We start from the raw sequence: 26,688 nt of genomic DNA on the forward strand, positions 1-26,688 counted from the left end.
TTTGACGTATAGGTAAAATTGTGAAAGACTTTGAAGTAGGCCAAAAAGATTGATGATGGTATCTTCCCTGCCTGCACACCCCCACCCCTGCCCTCTTGTTGGTTGGGTTTAAAACTCAGGGCCTAGGCAGTATCCCTGAATTACTTTTTGCTCAAGGCTAGTGCTCTACCAGTTTGAGTCACAGCTCCACTCCTGGTTTGGGGGTAGGTAATTGGAAATAAGAATCTCAAGGACTTAAACTGGGCGCTGTGGCTCACACCTGTAATCCTAGCTACTCAGGAGACTGAGATCTGAGGATCAAGGTTCAAAGCCGGCCCAGGCACTAAAAATCAGTCAGACTCTTACCTCCAATTAACCACCAGAAAACCAGAAGTGGCAGCTGTGGTTCAAGGGGTAGGGCAGTAGCCTTGAGCTGAAGAGCTCAGGGACAACGCCCAGGCCCAGAGTTCAAATTCCACAACAGGTTGGGGGGGAGGGGTGAGGAAAGAATTTCAAGGACTTTCCTGCCAGGTTGGCTTTGAACCACAGTCCTCAGATCTTAAGCCTGTATTACAGGCCTGCATTTGTAAATGAATTTCAGGACCATTTTCATCTAATACCCAAGTGTGTATTCCTTACAGTGGGAGGACTGAGGTCTAAGCACAACGCCTAAGCAAAAGTGAGACTATCTCAAATAACCCGGGATGAGGGGGTAGGGTGGGGAGGGGTGAAGGAGGCATGGCTCAGCTATAGAATATCTACTTCACAAAGCCCAGAGTTCAAAACTCAATGCTAAGCCCAGTGCTGGTGGCTTACATATGAAATCCTAGCTATTCAGGAGGCTGAGATCTTAGGATTACCATTTAAAGCCAGCCTAGCCAGAGAAGTCAGAGAGATTCTTATCTCCAACTGAAACTGGACGGGGAGCTGTGGCTCAAAGTGGTAGAGCTCTAGCACTGAGCAAAAGAGCTCAGAACAGTGCCCAGGCACGGAGTTCAAGCCCCAGGACCCAAAAACCTCAGTGCTAAAAATAAATGTTTATTTTTTTAATGGAGCTCTGGATTCAGTCTTCAATAATTTGGTACCACTGGACATGGTGGCTCGCACCTGTAATCCTAGCTGCTTAGGAGGCCAATATGTGAGGGATCAAGGTTCAAAGCCAGCCCGGGCACTAAAGACCATGAGACTCTTACTTCCAATTAACCTCCAGAAAATGGGAAGCGAGGCTGTAGCTCATGGGGTAGGACAGTATCCTTGAGCTGAAAAGAGTTCAAGCCCCATGATTAATAATAATAATAATTTGGTACATCAGATTGAATAGTTAAATATGGCTTGAACTCACAGCCAAGGAGCTGTCCCTGAGTTCTATCACTAGAGCCACAGGTCTATTTCCAACTTTTTGTTGCTAATTGGAGGTAAGAGTCTCACAGAGTATCCTGCCCCATTTGGCTTAAAATCACCATCCATAGTCTTTGGAGCAGTTAGAATGACAGACATGAGCCACAAGGGACCAAGATGAAAAGTTAAACATTTTTTTTTGGGGGGGGGGGTGGTCATGAGGCTTGAGCTCTGGCTTGGGTGCTGTCCCTGAGCTCTTCAACTCAAGGCTACCACCATACCTTTGAGCCACAGCCCTACTTACATTTTCTAATGATTAATTGGAGATAAGAGTCTCACAGCTTTGTTTGGCTTTGTATTGCCTGGGCTGGCTTTGAACCTTGCTCCTTAGATCTCAGCCTTCTAAGTAGCTAGGATTACAGGTGTGAACACCACTGCGCCCTGCCTGAAAAGTTAAACATCCAGGCAGAGTGTGGTGGAACAGACCCTCAAAGATAAAGTATACCTGAGCTCACAAGTCTGAAAGAATGGGCAAAAACAAGTAAAAATAACTAGCCAGGCGCCAGTGGCTAAAGCCTATCATCCTAGTTACTCAGAAAGCTGAGATCTTAGGATTACCCTTTAAAGCCAGCCCTGGACCCAGGAAAGTCCATGGACTCATCTCCAAGAACCACCAGAAAAACAAAGCTGTAGCCTTGAGCCTAGCCCCGGAGGAGTTCAAGCACCAGGACTGATCTAAAAAACAAAGAACAGGGCTGGGAGTTTGTCCTAGTGGTTGAGTGCTTGCCTAGCATACATGAAGACCGGGGTTTGATTACTGGGTACCACATACATAGAAAAAGCTTAAGAGTGGTGCTATGGCTCAAGTAATAGAGGTCTAGCCTTGAGAACTCAGGCCCTGAGTTCAAGTCCCAGAACTGGCAAAACAAAAAAGTAAATTTTGGCACCTTTTTAAAAATGTTTCTTTAGTAGACCTATCAGCCTAGAACTCAGTCAGAATCATTCCTTCGCAGCCACCAGAGTGGTGGAACTTGAACTGAGCCAGGGTGCTGTCCCTGAGCTCTTCAGCTCAAGACTACCACCCTACCCTTGAGCCAAGCTCCACTTCCTGTTTTCTAGAGGTAAACTGAAGAATCTCCGGTCCTTTTGTGGCTGGGCTGGCTTTGAACCTTGATCCTCAGATCTAAGCCTCCTGAGTAGCTAGGATTACAGGCTTGAGCCACTGCGCCTGCCCCAGCACAATTTTAATGGAGGGCACTGGTCACTGGCCTCATCCATTTTCTTTTCCTTGAGTCAGTCCACTTGGTTTCTTTAACTTTTCCTCTAGAGTCTTTCCTTCCTGCAATCCCTTGGCTTCTGGAAGAAAATAGGATTGACTGACCCATACACATTTTTTATTAGTTTTAACTTATTTTTTTGCCAGTCCTGGGCCTTGAGCTCAGGGCTTGGGCAATGTCCTTGGGTTTTCTCAAGGCTAGAGCTCTACCACTTGAGCCACAGCACCATTTCTGCCTTTTTTTTTATGTATGTGGTACTGAGGAATCAAACCCGGTCTTCCTGCATGCTAGACAAACACTCTACCACTAGGCCAAACTCCTGGCCCCCATACACATTTTTTAGAAGGGATGGAAATACCTGCTAGCAACAGTGATTATTTCCCTGCAACACATTGTAAAACCAGAGCTGAGGATCAATCATTATCAGGGGCCTTACCAAACTTGTCTGCACTGTTAGCTCCTCATACCTCAACCTCCGCTTCTCTCTTTTTTTTTTTTTCCCCCTTTTCCAGCTGGTCATGGGTCTTGATCTCCTAGCCTGGGCACTATCCCTAAGCCTCTTTTTGTACAATACTAGCACTCTACCACTCAAGCCATGTCACTTCTGGTTTTTGACTGGTTCATTGAAGATGAGACCCTGGGAACTTTACTGCCTGGGCTGGTTTCGAACTCTGATCCTCAGATCTCAGCCTCCTGAGTAGTTAGGATGGCAGGTGTGAGCCACCAGCGCATGCCTGAAACTTCACTTATGCCAATGGCCTTCAATTGGGGAATACTAAAGTCTTCTCTTCCTTCCCTCTACTAGAAAGCTCATTTGCTGCAGGGCGGTGGTCTGGCTCCAGTGGTAGAGTACCTGCCTAGTAAGTATAAGGCCTTAGGTTTAAACCCTAGGACCAGTTTAAAAAAAAAAAAGTAAAGCTTGTCTATTCCTTTGTTTGCCTTTATGTTTCTGCAGTATTGCATGACGGATGGCTCTGAATAAATAGCTTTTGCCTCTTCTCATTTGGTTGACATAGAAGACATGAGGTTCTAAAACGGGAAGAATATGGCCTCTGTCTCTTAGGATCTAGCAAAATGCCATTTCTGTTAACCTGCAAATCTTGTTTTCTGACATCACTAGAAAGCCAGGCTGGAAGGCCACTTCATTATGCTACTCAAAAAGCCAACATCTATGTGGCTGTGTGTTTCTCCGTATCTTAAATGACTGAAACCCAACAGATTTAATTTACCTCAGCACAATTAAGTGTTACAAGGATGGTTAACACAGACTAACCAGAGTTCATGGTCTACTCCCTTTTCTGTGTTCTGATGTTAAGGTTTTGTGATTTTTTTTTTTTGTTTCTTTTTTTGGCATTAAGATTTTAGTTGGTGCTGAATTTAGTCACTGTAACTCTCAACTCGACATGGCACATTTCCCAGCAATTGTAGAAAATGTCCCCTCGGGACAAGTTTAAATGAGGCTCTTGCAACAAAAATGTACATTTCGTTCAAAAGCTTTTGTGCAGGTGTACACAAGTGGTCAAATCCAATTAAACGGCCAAATGCCTTCCTAGATGAAGATTTACTTTTTCATTAGGCTGTCTCTAGAGGGGGTTCAAGTATATAAAACTGTGAAATCCCCAAAAACTAATTAAAAAAAAAAAAAAGCAAGAATTTGGGCACTGGTGGCTCATACCTAAGATCCTAGCTACTGGGGAGGTTGAGATCTGAAGATCACAGTTTGAAGCCAGACCAGGCAGGAAAATCCATGAGACTGTCATCTCCAATAAACTACTCAGAAAAAGCTAGGAGTGGTGATGTGGCTCCAGTGGCAGAGAACTAGATTTGAGGAAAAGAATCAACTTGGGCCCTAAATTGAAGCCTCAGGATCAGCACAAAAAAATCCAACAAAAAGCAATTGCTTTTTGCACAGAGTTGCAAATCCTCAACTTCTGCCTATGACCAAGTCAGAGCAACAGGTACATATCTCCACAAGAGGCAGAGCAGATGCCACAGAAGAGACTGGTTGATCCTCAAAACCTCTGCTAGCCTAGGCATTGTACTTAGGTCCTGAGGCTTTTGCCTGAGAAAACCCTTGTGAACAAGCCCTGGAGCCACCATTATGCCAGAGGCAAATTCCATGACAGCCAGTGGAATGAGCTAAACCTGGGAGCCCTGAGATTCACAAGAAAACATTCAGGCATGAGGTGGAAGATTTTTCATTTTTGCAAGTGTCCACAGATACAGACTTTTTAGTCAGTTGTGGGATTTGAACTCTCAGCCTGGGTATTATCTCTGAGCTCTTCCTTCAGCTCAAGGCTACCGCCCTATCCCTTGAGCCACAGCGCCACTTCCCAGATTTTTTTTTTTAACGTCACACATAATATATAGGTTGTATTTTATTTTTTTCCCTGTGTTTTTTTGTTGTCTTTATATTTTGCCTTATTGGTATTTCTCTTCATTCTATTTTCTTTTGTTTGTTCCCCCCCTCCCTTTTTTTTTTTTGGTGACAGATCTGGGACTTGAACTCAAAAGCCTAGATGCTGGGTCTGGAGTCTGGCCTAGTGGTAGAGTGCTTACCTGCTAAGTAGAAAGACCTGGGTTTGATTCCTCAGTACCACATACATAGAAAAAGCTGGAAGTGGTGCTGTGGCTCAAGTGGTAGAGCTCTAGCCTTGAGAAAACCCAAGGACAGTGCTCAGGCCCTGAGTTCAAGTCAGGACTGGCAAGCAAAAAAAAGCTAGGTGCTGTCCTAAGCTTACTTTGCTCAAGGCTAGCACTCTACCACTTGAGCTGCAGCTCTACTTCTGGATCTTCTCTTTTTTTGTGTGTGTGCTTAATTGTAGAATCCTTCCTTGCCCGGGATGGCTTTGAACCACAATCCTCAGATCTCAGTCTCCTGACTAGTTAGGATGAGAGGTATAAACCATACATGCCTGGCTCACTCACTTCTTTTTGTTGTTTTCTGGTCTGTAATGATGTTTGAACTCTGGGCCTTTAACTCTTGCTTGGTTTTTTTCATGTACCATGTTTCATCCTCAGCACTGAAAAAGAAAAACAATTTTTTTTTGTTAGACTAGTTTTGGCAATGTGCTCAGGGATCAGTTACCCCAAGCTACCTTGATTGTTTTTGTTTTTTTTTTGTCCCAGTCCTGGGGCTTGAACTCAAGGCCTGAGCACTGTCCTTGGGCTTTCTCAAGGCTAGCGCTCCATCACTTGAGCCACAGCACCACTTCCAGCTTTTTCTATGTATGAGGTACCAAGGAATCGAACCTGGGTCTTTATCTATGCTAGGCAAGCGCTCTACCACTAGCCACTTCACCAAACTCTTGGTCCTGTTGATTTTTTTTTATTTTTTTGACGGGTCATGGGGCTTGAACTGGGCCTGGGCACTGTCCCCGAGCTCTTCAGCTGAAGGCTACCTCACTACCTTTGATAGGCCGTACTTCCCATTTTCTAGAGGTTAATTGAAGAGTTTTAGGTTCTTTTGTGCCTGGGCTGGCTTTCAATCTTGATCCTCAGATCTCAGCCACCTGAGTAGCTAGAATGACAGGTGTGAGCCACTGCGCCCAGCTTTGTTGCTTATTTTGGGGCGGGGGGAGTCATGGGGCTTGATCTTGGTCTGAGTGCTGTCCCTGAGCTCTTTCAGCTCAAGGCTACCTCCCTACCCCACCTCCTGGGCATTGGCCCAAAGCTCCTTAGCTCAAGGCTACTGCCCTACTCTTGAGTCAAGCCTTACTTCCCATTTTTTTAGAGATTAATTGAAGAGTCTCAGGTCCTTTGTGCCCTGGATGGCTTTGAACCTTGAACCTCAGATCTCAGTCTCCTGAGTAGCTAGGATTACAGGCATGATCCACCGCTGGCAGGCTGGCTTATTTTTGGCCAATACTGGGGTTTGATTGAAGTCAGGGCTTTGGACATTGTCCTTGAGATTTCTCAAGGCTAACACTCTACAACTCAAGGAACAGCACCACTTCCAGTTTTTCCGTGTATGAGGTCCTGAGAAATCAAACCCAGGGCTTTGTGTATGCTAGGCAAGCACACTACCATGCTCCCAGCTCAGCTGATTTCTTTTTTACCCTACCCTTTGACAAAACTGTTTTTACTTGTTTTCCCATAAGGCAGGAGATGCTCAAATTGACTTTCAGGATGAATAGAAGCCACTCTGTAGTGTCTTTTGAAGCAGGGAGTTTTAGCAGCACATGGGACACACTAGTAACAGAAGTTATTCCAAAGGATTTTTTTTTTTTTAAATGGTGTTTAAGCACCCTGGAATGCCTCTTAATTTCATGTGATTTCTTTTTGGACATTTTGCCTTTATACATATTTGGAAGGCTTTATGCAATATAGCTGATAGTCAATATTTAATAATAATAAAAACCAAATGACTTCAGAATTTGTGTCAGGAGGCTAGACCCAACTGTGGGTTCCAAGGACGCCTTGTCTCAAAATTAAACATTTGTTCCCATGGTGGGTGACAGTGGCTCATACCTGTCATCATAGCTACACAGGAGGCTGATATCTGAGGATTGTGGTTTGAAGCTGGTCTGGGCAGGAAAGTCTCTGAGACTTTTATTTCCAATGAACCAGTAAAAAGCTAGTAGGAAAACTGTGGCTTGAGTGATTGAGCAAATTCAGGCCTTGAGGGGCCTTAGTACTAGCTTGTACACACGTACACACGTACACGTACACACGTACATGTACACACGTACATGTACACACGTACACGTACACACACACACACACACACACACACAGTGAACCTAAAGTGAGTGCCAATGGCTAATATTTGTCATTTCAGCTTTTCAGTTCTAGAAGATGGTGGGTGGAAGACATTCCAAGCAGCAGAGTCTGCTGTATTTCATGTCTAAATAATTAGCCAAGTAGGAGGTGTGGCTCAAGTGGTGGGGCAAGAAAAAGGCCTACAGTTCAAACCCCAGTATAGCCAAAAATCAAACAAAACTAAAATCCAGGGCTACACAGCAAGATTCCTAAAAAAACATGAATTCAAAGAACTCTCAGTACAATAATTGTTGGTACTGCCTGTAAAAATGTAAAATCAGGGCCGGGAGTTTGGTCTAGTGGTTAAAGTGCTTGCCTAGCATGCACGAAGACCCAGGTTCGATTCCTCGGTACCACATACATAGAAAAAAGCCGGAAGTGGTGTTGAGGCTCAAGTGGTAGAGCTCTAGCCTTGAGAAAGTCCAAGGACAGTGCTCAGGCCCTGAGCTCAAGCCCAGGACTGGCAAGAAAAAAAAAAAATGTAAAATCAGTCTTATGATTGGGTCTTAGAATTTCCCACTGACCTGCTTACTACACTGAGTTCTGACCTGAAGAAAGCTATCATCAGAGCAGCAATTACAACTCAGCTGCGACTCCTGTGAGAGAGCTACTTGCTATTAAGGAAGCAGGAAATCTATACCTGACTGCTTTTTCTCACTCACCTCAGCTTAAGGCTCTTCTCCCCTTCTATTTCTAATCAGTCACCTCCACCTAAACTAGCCCTTTCTGGTCACTCCAACGTCAAATGGCTGCTGATGGCTTACGTGGCACTTGAGAGGACAGGGTCTCAATGTATTTCTAAAAAAGTCTGGAAGAAAACACTGGTACTTAGTGTGATGGGTATGCACCCATTTTACAGGTGAGGACAATGAGAAGCACTGGCAATATTAGCAAATGGTGGGAATACACAATGCCAGGCAGACCTACTCCTTAGACAAAGTACTACAACCATTTATTAAAAGCTTAGAGCTTGGGGCCAGGAGTTTGGCCTAGTGGTTAAAGTGCTTGCCTAGCATGCATGAAGACCCAGGTTCGATTCCTTGGTACCACATACATAGCAAAAAGCCAGAAGTGGTGCTGAGGCTCAAGTGGTAGAGTTCTAGCCTTGAGAAAGTCCAAGGACAGTGCTCAGGCCCTGAACTCAAGCCCAGGACTGGCAAAAAAAACAAAACAAAAAAAAAAGCTTAGAGCTTTATAATTTTCATTCCTGTGAAGGTGGAAGAGGGAACTGTCCACACCAGTATCATTTTACAATGAGGGAAATTACGAATATTCATCGTTTGTAAAGAAATTATGAAAGATGGAACTCAGGAAGCCTTACAGAGGTGCTTGGCTTGTCAGTACCAAACAAAAAGGCAAAATGAAATCTCAGTGGAAAAAAACCCCCAATAAACACTCCTACCTGCACAAAAAGAATATACGCAAAGTGAATGATGTCTACTTTCTAGAATGCATTGCAGTACCTTCTCCCAATTGCTTATTATTAAACTCGAGCTCAAAATTAGCGGGAACCTCCACTAATCCCCCCCCTAAAACACACACAACCAAAAAAAAAAAAAAAACCCACAACAGCTATCAACCACTATTTTTTTTTTTTTGCCAGTCCTGGGCTTGAGCTCAGGGCCTGAGCACTGTCCTTGGACTTTCTCAAGGCTACCACTTGAGCCTCAGCACCACTTTCTGGCTTTTTTTTTCTGTATATGTGGTACCAAGGAATCGAACCCGGCTCTTCATGCATGCTAGGCAAGCACTTTAACCACTAGGCCAAACTCCTGGCCCCTCTTTTTCCTTTTTTTTTTTTTTTGCCAAGTCCTAGGGTTTCATTCAAATCAGGGCCCCGGCCATGGTCCCTGAGCTTCTTTTCCTCTAGGCTAGTACTCTACCTGGTCGTGAGCTGCAGTTCTCCTGGTTAATAGCTTCTTATTGGTTAACTGGAGCATCTCCAAGACTTTCCCCGCCTGGGCTGGCTTTGAATCTCCACATGTCAAGTCTCCTGAGTCCCTGGGATTTACAGAAATGACCGGTTAGTGCCTGGTTTACCCACAGTTTCATGCAATCTCCTCCCCGCCCCCAAAACAACTAAAATGTGATGCTTATCCTCTCAGTGGTGGGTCTTACCCCCTCCCCGCCCACTCTGAAGATAAACTACCCCTGACCTTGCAGACTCTGGGGGTGTGGGCAGAACACCCACGAGAAGGTGGAGGACAGGAGCTGAGCAGGGGACAGAGTCTCCCAGCAGAGGCAGGAGGAGCGACTTTGGGGGGGGGGTGCTGAGTCTCCCTCCTATGTGGGGGTTGAGTGGGGGGGGACGAGATGAAAAGGGGTCGGGGGGGGAGAGAGAAAGGGGGAGGGAGGAGATGGAAGGAGCGATAAGGAGGGGGGGGAGAGGATGAGGAGAAAGTTTTTAAAAATGGGGTGCAGGGCCCACCCCGTTTTACCTCAGAGCCCAGCACACCCGTAGGTTCTGGAAGCCTTCAGGGGAAACGGAGGCCCGGGCTCCCAGGAAGTCACTGAGGGCGAGGTGGCGTGTCGCGTCTCCTTCCCTGTCCCCTCCCCACCCCGAGGTCCCTCGTCCGCCCCGCCGCACACCGGCCCCGGAGTTTATTGTTCCGGGAAGCCGCCGTGGAGGGGGCGGCGCTTCGGGGGTTTGACAGACAAGCGGAGCGGCGGGGCGGGGCAAGCTAAGCCCCGCCTCCTCCACACCCGGAAGGGCGGGGTGGGAGGGAGGGAGATCTTGCACGGCAGTCTACGACGCCGTGGAGCGGCGCGGTGCGTGTCTCTTTAAGAGCCGTGGTGAGTCCGGGGTGGGCGGGGCCGTACGTGGCTCTTCCCGCCCCTCCCTCCGGGGTGAGTGTGTGTGTGTGAGTGCGGGAAGAGAGCGCGAGAGCGGGCGGCCGGCGGGCGCCGGAGGGAGGGGGGGGGAAGGAGGGAAAGAAGAGGGAGGGCAGGACAGACAGCGAGCGAGCGAGCCAGTCAGTCGGTCCGTCAGCCGGCGACGTGGGCCGCCCCTGCCACCGCCGCCGCCGCGGGCGCCCCGCACGGGCCTCCTCCCCTCCCGTCCCCTCCCCCCGGGCCGCGGGGAAGGGGGGGGCGGAGAAGCCACCCTCGGCGTCGCCGCCTCCCGCCGCTCCCCATGAAGCAGCTGCGGCCTCAGCCGCCTCCGAAAATGGGGGATTTCTACGACCCCGAACACCCGACTCCGGAGTAAGTCGCCCCGGCTGGACGGCGGGGGAGGGGGTGGGGGCGCGGCGGGGATGAGGTGAGCGGGGGTGGGGGGGGGGGGAGAGGCGCTCGCTCTCCGTCTCTTGTTTCCTCCTGTCGCTCGGGTCTCTCTCAGGCCTCCGCTTCGGCGGAAAGGCGGGCGCGTCCTCCTCCGGACCGGGTTTTGGGGAAGGAAGGTGGTGGTGGTGGTGGGGAGGGGGGGGGAGAGGCCGGCGCTATGGCAGCTCTGGTGGCGGCGCGAGGAGTAACGGGTCCCCAACCTGAGCTGGGCGGCCTCGCGCGGCGGTGACGGCGGGGTTCAGGGGTTCGCGGCGTGTGTGTGTGTGTGTGGTGGGGAGGGAGGGCGCGCGTGGAGGGGGTTGGGGGTGAGTGGAGTGGGTGGAAGAAGAAGAAGAAAAAAAGCAGGCCCGTGTGCCGCCTCCTCTCGGATTGGTGGCCTTTTATTTTCTCTTCCTCAGTCACGATCGCCATCCTCTCGAGATAGTTTTGGGGGGGGGGTTCCCTCTGCCCCCCCCTCCTCACTCACTCACACCCCCTCCCCGCCCCCCCCCAGCAGCCTTGGCGCCGCCGCAGCCTCGGAGGTTGGGGCGGCCCGGTGGGGGAGGGGCGGCCCCGGGCCTCCAGACTTCTTGCTTTGCTTGTCTGCACCCGAGGAAAGTGGGGGGTGTGTGTGTGTGTGTGTAGATCGACTTGTCCTCCCCACCCACCCACCCCGCCCTCACCCACGGGGGTGAACAGGGGAGGAGGAGGAGGAGGAGGGGGGGTGGGAAGGATCTGACTTCTCCCGCGCGAGCTTCTGTCCCCCCCCACCCCCCTCTCCCGAGAACTGATCTTGCTGCAAAAAAAAGAAAAAAAGCTTTTCACCCTCCCCACTCCCCATCCCACCCCCACCCCCTCCACCCTACGCCGGTGCTCAAGTCCAGGGCTCCAGAGGGCGCCGACGAGTCTAGGCCGTGATCCCCGGGCTCGAGTGGAAGTTCAATCCCGTCGTCCGGCTTCGATCGACGGCCAGGTCGGCACCGGAAGGGCCTAGCGCACGCTCGGACCCACTCCCTCCCGCACACACCCTGGCGCGGGCGCCGGTCCACGCGCGTCGTCTGGTCGCAGGCCGCGATGAAGGCCTTCCCCGGCCCCCCCCCCCCCACCTCCCCATTACCCTCCCTGGAGCTTGATTGATTTTAATTAAAATGATGTTACATGATTTTTTTTTTATTTTTTCCTTTTAGGAACTCTTTTTTTAGCTTGTCCCTTGTTCATGCTTCTGACCTTCCCAGCTTTTTTTTTTTGGGCGCTTGGGGTTGTGGTGGTTTGTTTGTTAAAAAAAAATGGTGGTTGAGGTTTGTGTGGCTCTCTGGGTGGAGGTGACACTGGAGGTTGGCTTTTCCACAGATGGAGGTCTTTGCACACTCGTGGGACACTTTCCCTGGGTTAACTGGAAGCTCTCAATCTTTCACTCTTTTGTGAAGACTTGACTTCCAACCCCCCCCCCCCCCCCCCCCCGGCCTCCCCCCCAGAATCTTTTTGAGGAATTCTCTCAAGAAGACAGTGTTCTCAAAAAAAAAAAAAAACAAAAAAAACAAAAACGAAATAAAAGGGTATTGTTTGGTTGGTTGGTTTTAGCCCCGTACTTTTTATTTGGTAGTGTTGTATTCAGTTTCAGACATTTTCACATGTGAAGGCAGTATCTGCTTTTACATCTGATAACCTCAGAAAACTTGGTCGTTCTTTTCAAGCCCTTCACGTAATCATGTTGGGAAACTCACTTGTTAGTGTTTGGAAGTTTTAACCAAAGTTAATGTGGATGGGGGTGGGGCAACGTGCCAGTAACACTGTCAAGCTTTTAGGACCAGAATGATCCAAGAGTTATTGATCTTTTTGACACGTTCCACCTCCCCCCCCCTTTTTTTTTTTGTGGTAACACTTAGCTAAATCTTTTCACCACCTCTGGCTTTTGATAACTGTTAGGTTTGAAGACAAGGCAGAAGGATTTTTCTGTTGGACTGTTGATCATTTATCGCTCACCAAAAAGAGAAATATTGTTGGTTTTCGAAAACACAATCCATCTCTTGGCATAGTAAGTGAACTCAACATGGCGTTTTCCTTTCGTGTGCTCTTCACTGTGGGTTAACATTATTTTTACTACATTGATTTATTGTAAAATAAGCTCCTGTTACAGGGTTTTGACTTGACTTGAAAAACCTCAAGCAACTTATGTATTGTGATTCAGTAAACGCCAATTGAGGGCTTACCCAGTGCAAAGTAACTCACCGGCCCTTGAATGGGAAAGTGTTTGTTCTCAGTTCCTCTTACCAGTTTGGTGAAGTCCTTTCACTTCCTGGAGAATAAAAACAATTTTTCATACATGTAGGAGAATGGACTCAGAAGTGCATCCTTGGTAGACCCAAATGAGAGAGGAATCAAAAATGTGGATTGCTTTATACAGGCCTTGGATTTTTTGTTTTTATTTTTAATTTTTATTTATTTTTTGTCAGTCCTGGGGCTTGAAACTTGGGCCCTAGGCCCTGTCTCTGAGCTCTTTGGCTCAAGGCTCTACTACTCGAGCCACAGTGTCATTTCCAGTTCTCTGGTGGTTCATTGGAGATAAGAATCATGGGCTTTCCTGCCCGGGCTGGCTTTGAACAGCAGTCTTCAGATCTCAGTCTCCTAAGTAGCTAGGATTACAGGTGTGAACCACCACACCCAGCAGTTTTTGGTTTCTAGTAGTACTGTGTGTGTGTGTGTGTATTATTTCCTGCTGTTTGTTAGCTTGTATGGAGTCTAAAGAATTATAAAACGTCTTTTCATAATACTCCTAAGAACCGAAGGAAGACTTGTTAGCTGTCCTGGACAATGTCACCCTTTTCATTTGAAGAAAAGGAGAAGTGACAGCACACATGCTGTGAGGAAGTATGTCTAAGTATCATGTTAGGGGAAGGGGGCACACTACATGACTAAAAATTGGGAATTTTAGAGTCAGACAAACCTTGATTTATAAATCATCTTTCTTAGGTATGGATATTTTTTTTTTCCCCAGTCTTGGAAAGTTATCCTAATTAGCAGCAGCTTACCAGAACTGTTTGAAGGATTGAAAGAGATAATACATGAAAACACTTTCCCCCCCTTGTAAGTGCTTTAAGTGGGGGAGGGGGTCATTAGGGGTTATTAAGAAGTTAAGATTTAAGCTGAGTGCGGTGGCTCACACCTGTAATCCTAGCTACTCAGGAGGCTGAGATCTGAGGACCGCAGTTCAAAGCCAGTCCGGGTGCTAAAGACCAAAAGACTCATCTCCAATTAGCTATCAAAAAATCAGAAGTGGGGCTGTGGCTCAAGGGGTAGGGCGGTAGCCTTGAGCTGAAGAGCTCAGTGGCCAGCACCCAAGCCTAGAGTTCTAGCCCGCAAGACTGCCGAAAAAACGTTAGGATTTACGTAAACAAAACCGTCAGGTTCCCTTAAGTGGGGAAGGGAGGAGGCAGGTGTGCATTTTATTTTAGACTTCGGGTAGTTTGAAATGATTCTTAGGCATATTAAAATAATTAAAATACTGGAGGCAAAAAAAAAAAAGAAATTCCCTCCGGTGCTGCAGTATTGGGGTCTCATCCCATATTTGTCTCATGTTCAGTCTTTCTGTTGTTCCCAAGTCCTTGTGATTGAATTCAGAGCCTGGGTTGAGCACTGTCCTTGAGCTTTTTGCTCAAAGCTAGCACACTTGATCCACAGCGCTCCTTCCCGCCTTTTCTGTGGTACTGAGGAATCGAGCCCAGGGCTTCATACATGCTAGACAAGCGCTCTACCACTAATCTACATTCCCGGCCCTCACATTTACTTTTAATCAGACACAGGTCTGATTCTTGGCTTGCAGCATGGAGGAAATTGCCTTTCAGGTGAAGACAGTTGTAATCACTTAAGTGTTCCTCAGGCGTCCTTTGCAGGTGCCCAGGACACTGCAAGTTGAATAGTCCATCTGCAAGGGAGATGAGCAAGTAATTGACAGTAAAAGGCTTATGGTGTAGTTGTGGTAAGGGGTAATTCAGAATTGTTCAGGAAGAGATTGCATTATAAGATGGGGGAGATGGGTAAGTCTCCTTGGGAAGAATACAGTTTAGGCAGACTTAAGAGAAAGCGAACCATGATAACACCAGGATAAATAGTTTGAGCAGAGGGAATGGTTCTTCACAGACTAGTGAGTTCGCAGTATTGCCAGAACGGGATGCACAAGAAAGAACAGCAGTAAATCGGGTCACAGTGGGGGTGAGGTATAGACTGAGTAGAACCCTGCAGAACTATTTTAAAAACTTGGCTGTTTTATAAGTTTTAGCAAGGATGTATTTTAATAAACAGGGTTAAAGTAGGGAGAACTAAACAACCACCACCAAAGAAACTCTCCTGCTCCTGTTTCAGAAATGGGAATTAATTTTTTTTTTGCGGGGGGCGGGAAGGAGAAAGGGGGAAGGATGTCAATTGTGGGGCTTGGACTCAGCCAAGGCACTGTTTCTCAGCTTTTGTGCTCAAGGATAGCACTTGAGCCACGGCTCTACTTGGGTTTTCTAGTGGTTAATTGGAGATAAAGGTCTCATAGGCTTTCCTGCTTGGGCTGGCCTTGAACCATGATTCTCAGATCTCAGCCTCCTGAGTAGTTAGAATTATGTGTTGAGATGCTAGCTCTCAGCAGAGGGTCTTTTGGTGACAAGGTCATTAGTCTCAAGTGACCCAGCTATAGCCTCCCTGGGTCTTTGGGCCTACCAGTATATTCCACTTTCTCCTAGATTGCTGGAAAAAAAAGAGTTCTTAGGTGCCAATTCTGGAGTTTGAACTTTTTTTTTTTTAATTTTATTTTTTCAAATATGGAACGCTTCACGAATTTGCGTGTCATCCTTGCGCAGGGGCCATGCTAATCTTCTCTGTATCGTTCCAATTTTAGTATATGTGCTGCCAAAGCGAGCACTGGAGTTTGAACTCTTGTACCTAGGTGCTCTCCCTGAGTTTTGCCCTCACTACCTCAAGCCTAGTGCTCTACCATTTGAACTGCAGCTCCACTTGTCACATTTTTTTGTTTTTGTTTTTTTGGTCAGTCTTGGGGCTTGAACTCTGGACCTGGGCGCTGTCCCTGAACTCTTCAGCTCAAGTCTACAGCCCTACCCCTGGAATCACAGCACCACTTCCGCTTTTCTGGAGGTTAATTGGAGATGAGAGTCTTCGGACATTCTTGCCCAGGTTTTGAACTTTGATCCTCAGATCTCAACCTCCTAAGTGGCTAAGATTAGAGGTGGAACTCACCAATGCCCTTTTTATTGACACACTTATCTTTAGAAAAGCATTGAACAACTGTTGATACAGTTGTTTTTATACGAAATTGCCAAGTATTTTTTTTTTTTTTTTCCCCAGTCCTGGGCTTGCGCTGAGGGCCTGAGCACTGTCCTTGGGCTTTCTCGAGGCTAGAGCATTACCACTTGAGCCACAGCACCACTTCCGGCTTTTTTCTATAGATGTGGTACGGAAGAATTGAAGCCCTATCTTTGTGCATGCTAGGCAAGCACTCTACCACTAGGCCAAACTCCCGGCCCTGCCAGGCGTATTTTATATACAATAAAATTATCTTTCTACAATTCATTCTAGTTTCCTTAGTTAATCACTGGTGTTCCTAAATCTATTCTGCCACTTTTCATTCTAGTACATAATGGTCTAATGGATACGAGTGATTCCTTTTAAAACATTTAAGTACTCTCTTTTTCTTTTCTTTTTTTGAAATAGGGACTAACTATATTTGTCTCAGCTGACTTCAAACTTGAGGTCCCCCTGCCTCAGCCTCTCAAGTACTGGGATTGCAGATGAGTACCACGACTCTTAAACTGTCAAAAAAGAATTCTTTTCAATTATATGCATGGGACTGGGATTTTAACTCAGGGGCCTCATGCTTGGTAAGCAGGTATTCTACCATTTATGTCATTCCACCCTTTGCTTTTCTTTTTCCTTTTTTGGAAGTCATGGGGCTTGAACTCTGAGCCTGGCGCTATTCCTGAGCTCTTCAGTTCAAGGCTGGCCCTCTACCAACTGACCCACAGTACCACTTCCAGTTTTCTGGTGGTTCATTGGAGATAAGAGTCTCATGGACTTTCAGGCCCAGGCTGGCTTCGAACCGTGATCCTCAGATCTCAGCCTGAGGTACTCAGTCTAGCCTGAGTACCTAGGATTACAGGCATAAGCCACCACCCCTGGCTGTCCCTGAGCCTTTGTGCTCAAAGCTGGCATTCTACCACTTGAGTCACAGTGCCACTACCAGTTTTCTGGTGCTTTATTGGATGTGATAAATCTCATAGACTTTCCTACACTGCCTAACCTTGAACTGTGATTCTCGATGACAGCTTCCTGAGTAGCTGACAGGCCTAAGCCACCATTGCCCATGTACCTTTGTTATTTTTGAGATAGTCTTAAGGTGGTCATGGGGCTTGAGCTCAGAGCTGGGCACTGTCCTTGAGTGTTTGCCCTCAAGACTGGCACTCCAACTCTTTGAACCACCAGTCCACTTCGGTTTTCTGGTGGCTAATTGGAGATAAGACTCTTATAACCTTTCCTGGCCTGAGCTGGCTTTGAACTGTGGTCCTCAGATCTAAGCCTGCTGAGTTGCTAGGAGGCCAGGTGTGAGTCACAGGCGCCTTGGCAATATTTGGTATGGATGTGTCTTGCAAAATCTGATTATTTATGTTGGTGTTTTGAGTCATTTTAGGTTTTTTTTTTTGAATTGAGAAGATCTCACTGTGTGGGTTGATATAGCCTTGAAGTCTCAATGGTCCTGCCTCTGCTCTCTTAAAATACTGTCCTGTGCTACTGTAATATCCCTCTCTGAAGTTTTTTTATTTTGTGCTTTGTGGGGCTTGAATTCACAAATTTGGTGGTACTGCTTTGTGCTGAAAACGTAATTATTGTAAAGAGGTGAATTTTGTGATATAAAATACCTTGAGAGGATGAGTGGGGTTGAGAGTAATGGGGGGGGAATGATGGAAAAGGGGTAACATTGATCAAGATGCATTATTTTCATACACTGATATGTTGAATGAGCATAAGCCACTAGTGCCCAGCGGAAGATGTAACCATTCCCCCCCCCCCCCCCCAGGCCTGGCTTGAACTCAGGGCCTGAGCACTGTCTTTGGGTTTTCTCAAGGTTAGAGCTTTACCGCTTGAGTCATAGAACCACTTCCAGCTTTTTGTCTACATATGTGGTACTGAGGAATTGAACCTGGGTCTTTGTGCATGCTAGGCAAGCACTCTACCACTAAGCCAAACTCCCGGCCCAGACTTAACCTTAGCTGCCATTCAGAAACAAGTGGGTTATTTTATTTTGCCTTGAGTTGCTTGTTTTCTTAGGGGTCATCAAAATTAACCTTGACAAACTGTAACTAGCTTAATTGGGACGGTTCAGGAGATTCCTTACTTGAGTTGGTTCTTTTTTCTGACCCAGTAAATGTGTATGCCTGGGGATTTGATGGCCTGAATGATGCAAACAGTACATTTTTTTTTTTTTTTGGTGGTGGTGGGACTTGAACTCTGGGCCTTGGTGCTGTCCCTGAGCTCTTCAGCTCAGGGCTACCGCCCTTACCCCTTGGGCCACAGTGCCATCTCCAGTTTCCTGGTGGTTAATTGGAGATAAGAATTTCATGAACTGTAGTGCCCACCTGGGACTTTATTCTGGCTTAGATGGGGGGCTGGCTTAGATCCCTGATCCTGAGATATCAGCCTCTGGAGTAGCGAGGAATACAGGAGTGAGCCACCCTGCCTGGCTTATAAGTTGCTTTTTGTTTTGTTATCATTATATGCTGTGTACAGGTGGTGAGGTAGTCCAAAGTTGAAAAGTGCTTCTAAGACTAAGTTCTTGGTTTAGAAACATGAACAAAGCCAGTGTGTAGTGCGGTGGCTCACGCCTGAATCCTAGCTACTCAGGAGGCTGAGATCTGAGGATCAAGGTTCAAAGCCAGCCCTGGCACAAAAGGACCTGAGACTTATCTCCAATTAACCCCTAGAAAATGGGAAGTGGGGCTTGGCTCAAGGGTAGGGCGGGAGCCTTGAGCTGAAGAGCTCAGGGACAGCCGCTCAGGGACAGCCGCCCAGGCCCAGTTCAAGCCCTATGACCCACCAAAAAAAAAAGAAAAAAACCAAGATGAACAAAGTTCACAAGCAGCAACAAATATATTTACCAGAGATTCTTTACACCTGATGTCAGCTGTGTAATCATGGTCACTGTGTTAGTCACAGTCAACTTTCCATGACTGTAACAGATAATTGAGACCCTCAGGTTAGAGAAAAGGTTTATTTTGGTTCAGTGCTTTGGAGATTTTTGATCCTTGATCCATTAGTCTTATAGTTGGGGAGCCTGTTGTGAGGCAGACATCCCAAATATTTAGGAGTCTAAAATAATAAACTGAAGAAGGTACACTTTTTATAAAAAAGGAGAATTGAGATAGGTTTGAGACAAAAGGGAAAATTTTTAAAGATTACTTTCTGAGCCATTAATTAAGGAAAACATTTTGGTTTTCAGTTTTTTTTTTTTTGTTGGTGGTGGTGGTGGTTTTTTGCCAGTCCTGGGCTTGAGCTCAGGGCCTGAGCACTGTCCTTGGATTTTTCTCAAGGTTAGAACTCTATCATTTGAGCCTTCAGCACCCTTCCGGCTTTATTCTATGTGTGTGGTACAAGGAATCAAACCTGGGTCTTCATGCATGCTAGGCAAGCACTCTACCATTAGGCCAAACTCCCAGACCCTCTTGTTTTGTTGTTTGGTTTGGGCTGGTTGTGGGGCTTGACCTCTGGGCCTGGGTGCTGTCCCTGAACTTTTCAGCTGAAGGCTAGTCCTCTACCACTTTGAGTCACAGCACTACTTGGAGTTTTCTGGTGGTTCATTGGAGATAACAGTTCCACAAACTTTTGTGCCTGTGCTGGCTTTTAACTGTGGTCTTTAGATCTCAGTCTCCCGAATAGCTAGGATTACAGGCATGAGCCACTAAGACCCAGCTTGACATTCAATTCTTTACCATTAGAATGCTGTTGAGATTACCTTTTGTTAGAATTTAACTGAGTTCTAGCCAGGTGTTGATGCATCATGCCTGTGATTCTAGCTACTCAGGAGGCTGAGGTCTGAGGGTCCCAGTTCAAAGCCATCTGGGGCCGGAAAATCTGAGACTCGTTATTCCCAACTATCTACCAAAAAATGGAAAGTAGAGTTGTGGCTCAAGTGGTAACATTAGCTGTGAGTGAAAGAGCTAAGAGACTGTACCTTAGGCTTGAGTTTAACTAATAATATCAACACACATGCACACACAGAGAAAAAAATACAACTGAATCGATCTGTGCTCAAGCTTTTACCAAAGGGACTACCGAACAGTTTAACATCCTACCACCACTACCACCATGCACACAAAGGAATGAAAATCCAGTTCTTAATGAGAAATATGGTAACTGCCCCTTACTCCGCCTAAGTTTTGGCTGTTTTTTTTTTTTTTCCCCCGACATATCTTAACACTAGGGTATTAAGGAATTTTCTTTTTCCTTGTACATTTTGTTCTTTTGATCTCTGATTACTTAAATTCTCCCTTGGCATAGGACCTTCCCACAGATACGTTCTTTTTTTTTTGCCAGTCCTGGGCTTGAGCTCAGGGCCTGAGCACTGTCCTTGGCCTTTCTCAAGGCTAGAGCTCTACCACTTGAGCCTCAGCACCACTTCCGGCTTCTTTTCTATGTATGTGGTACCAAGGAATCGAACCCGGGTCTTCATGCATGCTAGGCAAGCACTTTAACCACTAGGCCAAACTCCCGGCCGGCACAGATACGTTCTTCAACAAACAATTCTTACTGGGTGTTTTTGGCTCAAGTCTGTAATCTTAGCTGCTGCTTGGGAAGTTGAGATCTGAGAATGGTGTTTTGAAGCCAACCCAGGAAGGAAAGTCTATGAGACTTTTTTTTTTTTTTCTTTGCCAGTCCTGGAGTTTCGACTTGGTGCCTGGGCACTGTCCTTGGGCTGTCTCAAGGCTAATGTTCTGTCACTTGAGTCACAACACCACTTCTGGCTTTTTAGATGAATGTGGTACTGAGGAATCAATCGAATCCAGGGCTTGATGCATGCTAGGCAAGCACTCTCCTACCACTAGGCCGCATTCCCAGCCCTCATGAGACTCTTGATCTCCAGTTAACTACCAAAAAAGCTGAAATGAACCTTTGCCTCAAATTGTAGGGGGCTAGCCTTTGCCAAAAAGCTCAGGGACTGTCCCCAGGTCCTGGAAGCAACAACAAAAAACTGACCTTTCTAGATCATCACTTCTGCTCTTCCCCCTCACCCCTGTTAATTTCCACATGCAGTTTCATACTTCTGTTTGCAATAAACTTCTGCATCAAAACAATCCTCTCTTTAGAAATGATACTTTGAATCTAACCTCCCACTAAATGGGGTATTTATTTGTTTTCCTCCTTGCTGTTACACTATACCAAACTCTTTTTTTTTTTTTGTTTGTTTGTTTTTGGTTAGATGTGGGGCTTGAATTCAGGGCCTCAGCACTGTGCCCTTCTATGCTCAAGGCTAGAGCTCTAGTACTTGATCCAAAATGAAACTTCAGGTTTTGAGTGGTTTCATTGGCGATAGGAGCCTCTTGTGGCCTTTTCTGCCCTGGGCTGGCTTTGAACTTTGATCCTCAGATCTCAGCCTCCTGAGTAGCCAGAATGACAAGCATGAGCCTTCTTTGTGTTGGAATTATATTTTGTAAACAATTATATTTTATAATTTACAGGAAACTCTTGAAGGCAGCAACAACTGCATTTGTTATTCACCTTCCATCTCGAGCACTTAGCACAGGGGTGTTACATTATCTTCAATAAGAATTGTGTAAACTGTCTGGGTACAGTGGTTCATGCCTATAATCCTAGCTACTCAGGAGGCTGAGATCTGAGGATCAAAGTTCAAAGCCAGTCCAAAGCCAGTCCAGCATTAGGGCACTAAATATCCACTAAAAATCATGTGACTCTTATCTCCAATTAACCACTAGAAAACCAGAAATGGTGGTGTGGCTCAAGGAGTAGGGTGGTAGCCTTGAGCTAAAGAGCTCAGGGACAGGCCCAGAGTTCAAGTCCCACAGCCAACAGAAAAAAAAAAAAATGTGTAAACTGGCCAAGAATGTGGCCCAGTAGTAGAGTGCTTGCCTAGCATGCACGAAGCCCTGGGTTCAATTTCTGGGTACTACATACACGGAAAAAGCTGGAAATGGTGCTGTGGCCTGAGCATAGAGTAGCTCAGGGACAGTGCCTAGGCCTTGAGTTCAACCCCAGGATTGGGGGAAAAAAAGAATCTGTAAATTATACAGGCTATGAAAGACCTGAAAGTTCATGTAGAATATACTTGTATAACCAAATACTGTTTTTGTTTTGTTTTGTTTTGTTTTGGCAGTCTGGGGCCTTGAACTCAGGGCCTGGGCACTGTCCTTGGGCTTTCTCAAGGCTAGAGCTCTACCACTTGAGCCACAGCACCACTTCTAGCTTTTTATTCTTTGTCTGTGGTATTGAGGAATCGAACCCGAGTCTTTATGCATGCAAGGCAAGCTCTCTACCACTAGGCCAAACTCCCAGCCCCAAGCACTGATTTTTTTACATCATATTTCAAATGTCAAACAAGTGTTCAAGAATGGAATCTATTTGCAATCACTGGCATATAGATTTAAGAACAATTAAAATTAAGCTGAGACTTAGTATGTCAGATACATATCAATGTGTCTATAGAATATATTCCATCATAGATTTATATGTTTATATAGTTATATCTTCAACTTCATGTCAGTGACCTTGAGTACCTGAGTATCAAGTCATCTAATATCCACAGATCTAATATCCACATATCAAGGAGACTGTGTGCCTTTTGTTCCTTTGGTTTTGACTTACCTCACTCAACCTGATTCGCTCTAGTTTCATCTACTTCCCAGCAAATGCCATTATTTTATGTTGTCTGGTGGCTATGTAGAATATATATCACATTTTCTGTATCCATTCATCTGTCGTAGGGCATCTGGATTGTTTCTATTGCCTGGCTATTGTGAATAATGCAGCGATGAATATGGCTGTGCTGGTGTCCTTATCATATCCTGGGTTATGATGCTCAGGGTAGATGCCCAGGAGTGATATGGCTGGGTCATAGGGAAGGTCTATCTTTAGTTTTTTGAGGAACCTCAGACTGCCTTCCAGAGTGGCTGAACTAGTTTACATTCCCACCAGCAGTGCAGTAGGGTTCCTCTTTCTCCACAACACCCCCAGCATTTGTCATTGTCTGAGTTCAGAATATTGGCCATTCGGGGTTGTTTCTATTTGCCTTTCTTTTATGACCATGGAGGATGAGCATTTTCTCATGTTTTTTTTGCTATTTTTACCTCTTCTCTGATAAGTCTCAAGTTCCCTTGCCCATTTAGTGATTGGTTTGTTGGGTTTGCTGGGGGGGGGGATCAGTTTCTTGAGTTCCCTGTAGCTATTGGATATTAAGCATTTGTCTGATGTATATATCTTTTCCCAATTGGTTGGTTGTCTTTCTACTTTAGTAGCCAAATACCCTGTCTTAACATAAAGTTTTCAATTCAGGGGCCAGGAGTTTGGCCTAGTGGTGGAGTGCTTGCCTAGCATGCATGAAGACCCAGGTTCAATTCCTCGGTACCACATATATAGAAAAGCCAGACTGGTGCTGTGGCTCAAGAGGTAGAGCACTAACCTTGAGGAAAGCCCAAGGGCAGTGCTCAGGCCACAAGCTCAGTCTCCAGGACTTGCCAAAAAAAAAAAAAGTTTTCATTTCAATTTGTTCTAAGTACTTCTTTTTTTTTTTTCTTTTTGCATGCTTTCTTGTGTGAATGGAAATAGAGAAGAAGAAAATGAGGTAAGTAACAACTCATTCAATTCACCTTTAAGTACATTGTAGACACTGAAGGAAAACTAAAAGCATTTTAAGTTTTAGCTGTCATTTTAAATATCAAATGAAATAATATTTTTTCTTATTTATTTTTAGTTTTAATAGTACATTCCATTGAGAGATAGTTTATGATAACTGAATAATATAACTGAATGAATGAATCAGTTCTTCCTTCCTCCGTGTTCTCTTTTTTCCCCCCCTTCGGTGGTAGTATTGGGGTTTGAACCCAGGGCCATGTCCTCAATCAAGGAAAAGAGGTGTTTTTTTTCCTTCATTGGTCATGGGACTTGAATTCTGGGCCTGGGCACTGTCCCTGAGCTTTTCTGCTCAAGGCTATCGCCCTACCCCTTGAGGCACTGGGTCACTTCTGGTTTTCTGGTGGTTAATTGGAAATAAGACTCATGGACTTTAGTGCCTGGGTTGGCTTTGAACTGCAATCCTCAGATTTCAGCCTCCTGAGTAGCTAGGATTACAGGCATGAGCCACTGTGCCTGGCCATTAAAAGTTCTTTTTTTTTTTTTGTTCGTTTGTTTTTTTAAAGCTCTAGAGCTTTAAGAACTTTAGGAAACCTAGAGGGAACTGGCAGCTCTGTAGATAACTTTTTTGTTTTAAATTTTTTTGACAGTCCTGGGCCTTGAACTCAGGGCCTGAGCACTATCCTTGGGCTTTCTCAAGGCTAGAGCTCTACCACTTGAGCCTCAGCACCACTTCCGGCTTTTTTCTATGTATTGATACTGAGGAATTGAACCTGGGTCTTTGTACATGCTAGGCAAGCACTCTACCACTAGGACAAACTCCCAGCTCCTTTAATTTATGCTTTAATTTCCCACACATACAACTATTTTTTGTTTGTTGGTTTTAATTTTTATTTTTCCAGTTGTGGGGCTTGAACTCAGGGCCTAAGCACTGTCCTTTGGCTTTTCTCAAGGCTAGGAGCTCTACCACTTGAGCCTCAGCACCACTTCTGGCTTTTTTCTATGTATGTGGCACCGAGGAATTGAACTGGGTCTTCGTGTATGCTAGGCAAACACTCTACTACTAGGCCAAACTCCTGGCACCATACAACTGGTTTGGTGATTGATCACTTGTACTTTTTTCTCAGAACACAGATTTTTATTTTATTTTATTTTTGCCGGTCTGGGCTTGAGCTCAGGGCCTGAGCACTGTCCTTGGACTTTCTCAAGGCTAGAGCTCTAGCACTTGAGCCTCAGCACCACTTCTGGCTTTTTTCTGTGTATGTGGAACCGGGTCTTCTTGTATGCTGGGGAAGCACTCTACCACTAGGCTAACCTCCTAGCCCTTTTTCTTTCTTTCTTTTTTTTTTTTGCCAGTCCTGGGCTTGAGCACAGGGCCTGAGCACTGTCCTTGGGCTTTCTCAAGGCTAGAGCTCTACCACTTGAGCCACAGCACCACTTCCGGCTTTTACTACGTATGTGGTACCGAGGAATCGAACCCGGGTCTTCATGCAGGCTAGGCAAGCACTTTAACCACTAGGCCAAACTCCCGGCCTCTTTCTTTCTTTCTTTTTTTTTTTTTTTTTTTTGCCAGTTCTGGGATTGAACTCAGGGTCAGGCCCTGTCCTCGGGCTTTCCTCAGGGCTAGAGCTCCACCACTTGTGCTACAGCACCACTTCCACTTTTCTATGTACGTGGTACTGAGGACCCAACCTGGGTCTCATACATGCTAGGCAAACACTCTAACCATTAGGCAAAACTCCCGGCCTAGATTTGGGGGTTTTGTTTTTTGCCAGTCCTGCAACTTGGACTCAGGGCCTGGACACTATCTCTGGACTTCTTTTGCTCAAAACTAGTACTTTACTACCTGAGCTACAGCTCTATTTATTTATTTATTTAAATGTGGTACTGAGGAATGGAACCCAGAGTTTCATACATGCTAGGCAAGTAATCTACCACTAAGCCACATTCTCAGTCCCATAGTTTTTTTTTTTTTTTTTTTTGTTTGTTTGTTTGTTTGTTTTTTTTGCCAGTCTTAGGCTTAAGCTCAGGGCTGTCCTTGGATTTTTCTCAAGGCTAGAACTCTACCACTTGAGCCTCAGCACCACTTCTGGCTTTTTCTAAGTATGTGGTACCAAGGAATTGAACCCGGGTCTTCATGCATGCTAGGCAAGCACTCTACCACTAGGCCAAACTCCCGGCTCCAGTCCTATAGTTTTGACTAATCTTCACCTATTGAGTTAGTTCCACAGACCCCCGTAATTGGTGAAAATTCATGAAGCAGCAGCATTATATAGTCATACCCGCTATGTTATGGGTCACTTATTGCTACTTTGAGGATTTTCACCTGTCATGGGGGTCTCTGGAATATAATTACCATAGTAGATAAGGGATCACTATTTACTTTTTTTTTTTTCTTTTTTTTGCCAGTCCTGGGGCTTGAACTCAGGATCTTGGCACTGTCCCTGAGCTTTCTTTGCTCAAGGCTAGCACTCTATTACTTGAGCCACAGTACCACTTCTGTTTTTTTTCTGTTTATGTGGTACTAAGGAATGAGGAATTGAACCCAAGGCTTCAGGCATGCTTGGCAAGTACTCTACCACCAAGCCACACTCTCAGCCCATATTTGTTTTTTTTTTGTTTTTTTTGCCAGTCCTGGGCTTGAGCTCAGGGCCTGAGCACTGTCCTTGGACTTTCTCAAGGCTAGAGCTCTACCACTTGAGCCTCAGCACCACTTCCAGCTTTTTTCTATGTATGTGGTACCGAGGAATCGAACCACGGTCTTCATGCATGCTAGGCAAGCACTTTAACCACTAGGCCAAACTCCCGGCCCCCATATTTGTTTTTAAAAACCTGCAATACAGTGAAGCCACAATAAGTGGACTGTGGTATACTGAGAGCCAACTATACTAAAATATTCATTAGAATCCTTTATTTTTGTTCTTGGTCATAGAGGCCTCGGTGCTGTCCCTGAGTTCTTCAGTTCAAGGCTAGTGCTCTACCACTTCGAGCCACAGTGCCACTTAGAGTTTTCTGGTTGTTCATTGGAGATAAGACTTTAAGGGACTTTCATACCTGGACTTCTATTGAACTTCGATCCTCAGATCTCTGCATCCTGAGTAGCCATTATGATGTAATTTATTTGCATGTATGAAAATAGAACAATGAGCCAGGTGGGGTGGCTCAGGAGGCGGAGATTTGAGGATTATGGTTCAAAGCCAAGCAGCACTAAAGAACTTGAGCT

The 26,688-nt window shown here is 45.8% G+C and overlaps 1 protein-coding gene, 1 long non-coding RNA gene and 1 other non-coding gene across 3 annotated transcripts in view; 1 reads left to right on the top strand and 2 right to left on the bottom strand.

Annotated features, from left to right (window-relative positions):
• Positions 1-5,044: 5,044 nt before the first annotated feature.
• On the bottom strand, positions 5,045-9,870 carry LOC150043325 (uncharacterized). Its single transcript, XR_016533452.1, has 3 exons — positions 9,794-9,870; positions 9,239-9,356; positions 5,045-5,617 (listed from the first exon to the last, which is right to left on the bottom strand). It is a non-coding gene; the product is annotated as an uncharacterized LOC150043325 (long non-coding RNA).
• Positions 9,871-10,212: 342 nt separating this feature from the next.
• Setd2 (SET domain containing 2, histone lysine methyltransferase) overlaps positions 10,213-26,688 on the top strand; it is a 69,947-nt gene continuing 53,471 nt past the window's right edge. Inside the window, exons 1-2 of the mRNA XM_090323449.1 lie at positions 10,213-10,559; positions 23,442-23,457. Coding sequence (XP_090179575.1) covers positions 10,489-10,559; positions 23,442-23,457 — 87 coding nt within the window. The 5' untranslated portion in view covers positions 10,213-10,488. The remainder of the gene's footprint in view (positions 10,560-23,441; positions 23,458-26,688) is intronic.
• On the bottom strand, positions 15,413-15,519 carry LOC150043327 (U6 spliceosomal RNA). The gene has a single exon (XR_016533512.1). It is a non-coding gene; the product is annotated as a U6 spliceosomal RNA (small nuclear RNA).

The sequence above is a fragment of the Megascapheus bottae genome, chromosome 32 (genome assembly GCF_031878675.1).
Source record: "Megascapheus bottae isolate mThoBot1 chromosome 32, mThoBot2.hap1, whole genome shotgun sequence".
In the NCBI taxonomy this organism is placed as follows: Eukaryota; Metazoa; Chordata; class Mammalia; order Rodentia; family Geomyidae; genus Megascapheus; species Megascapheus bottae.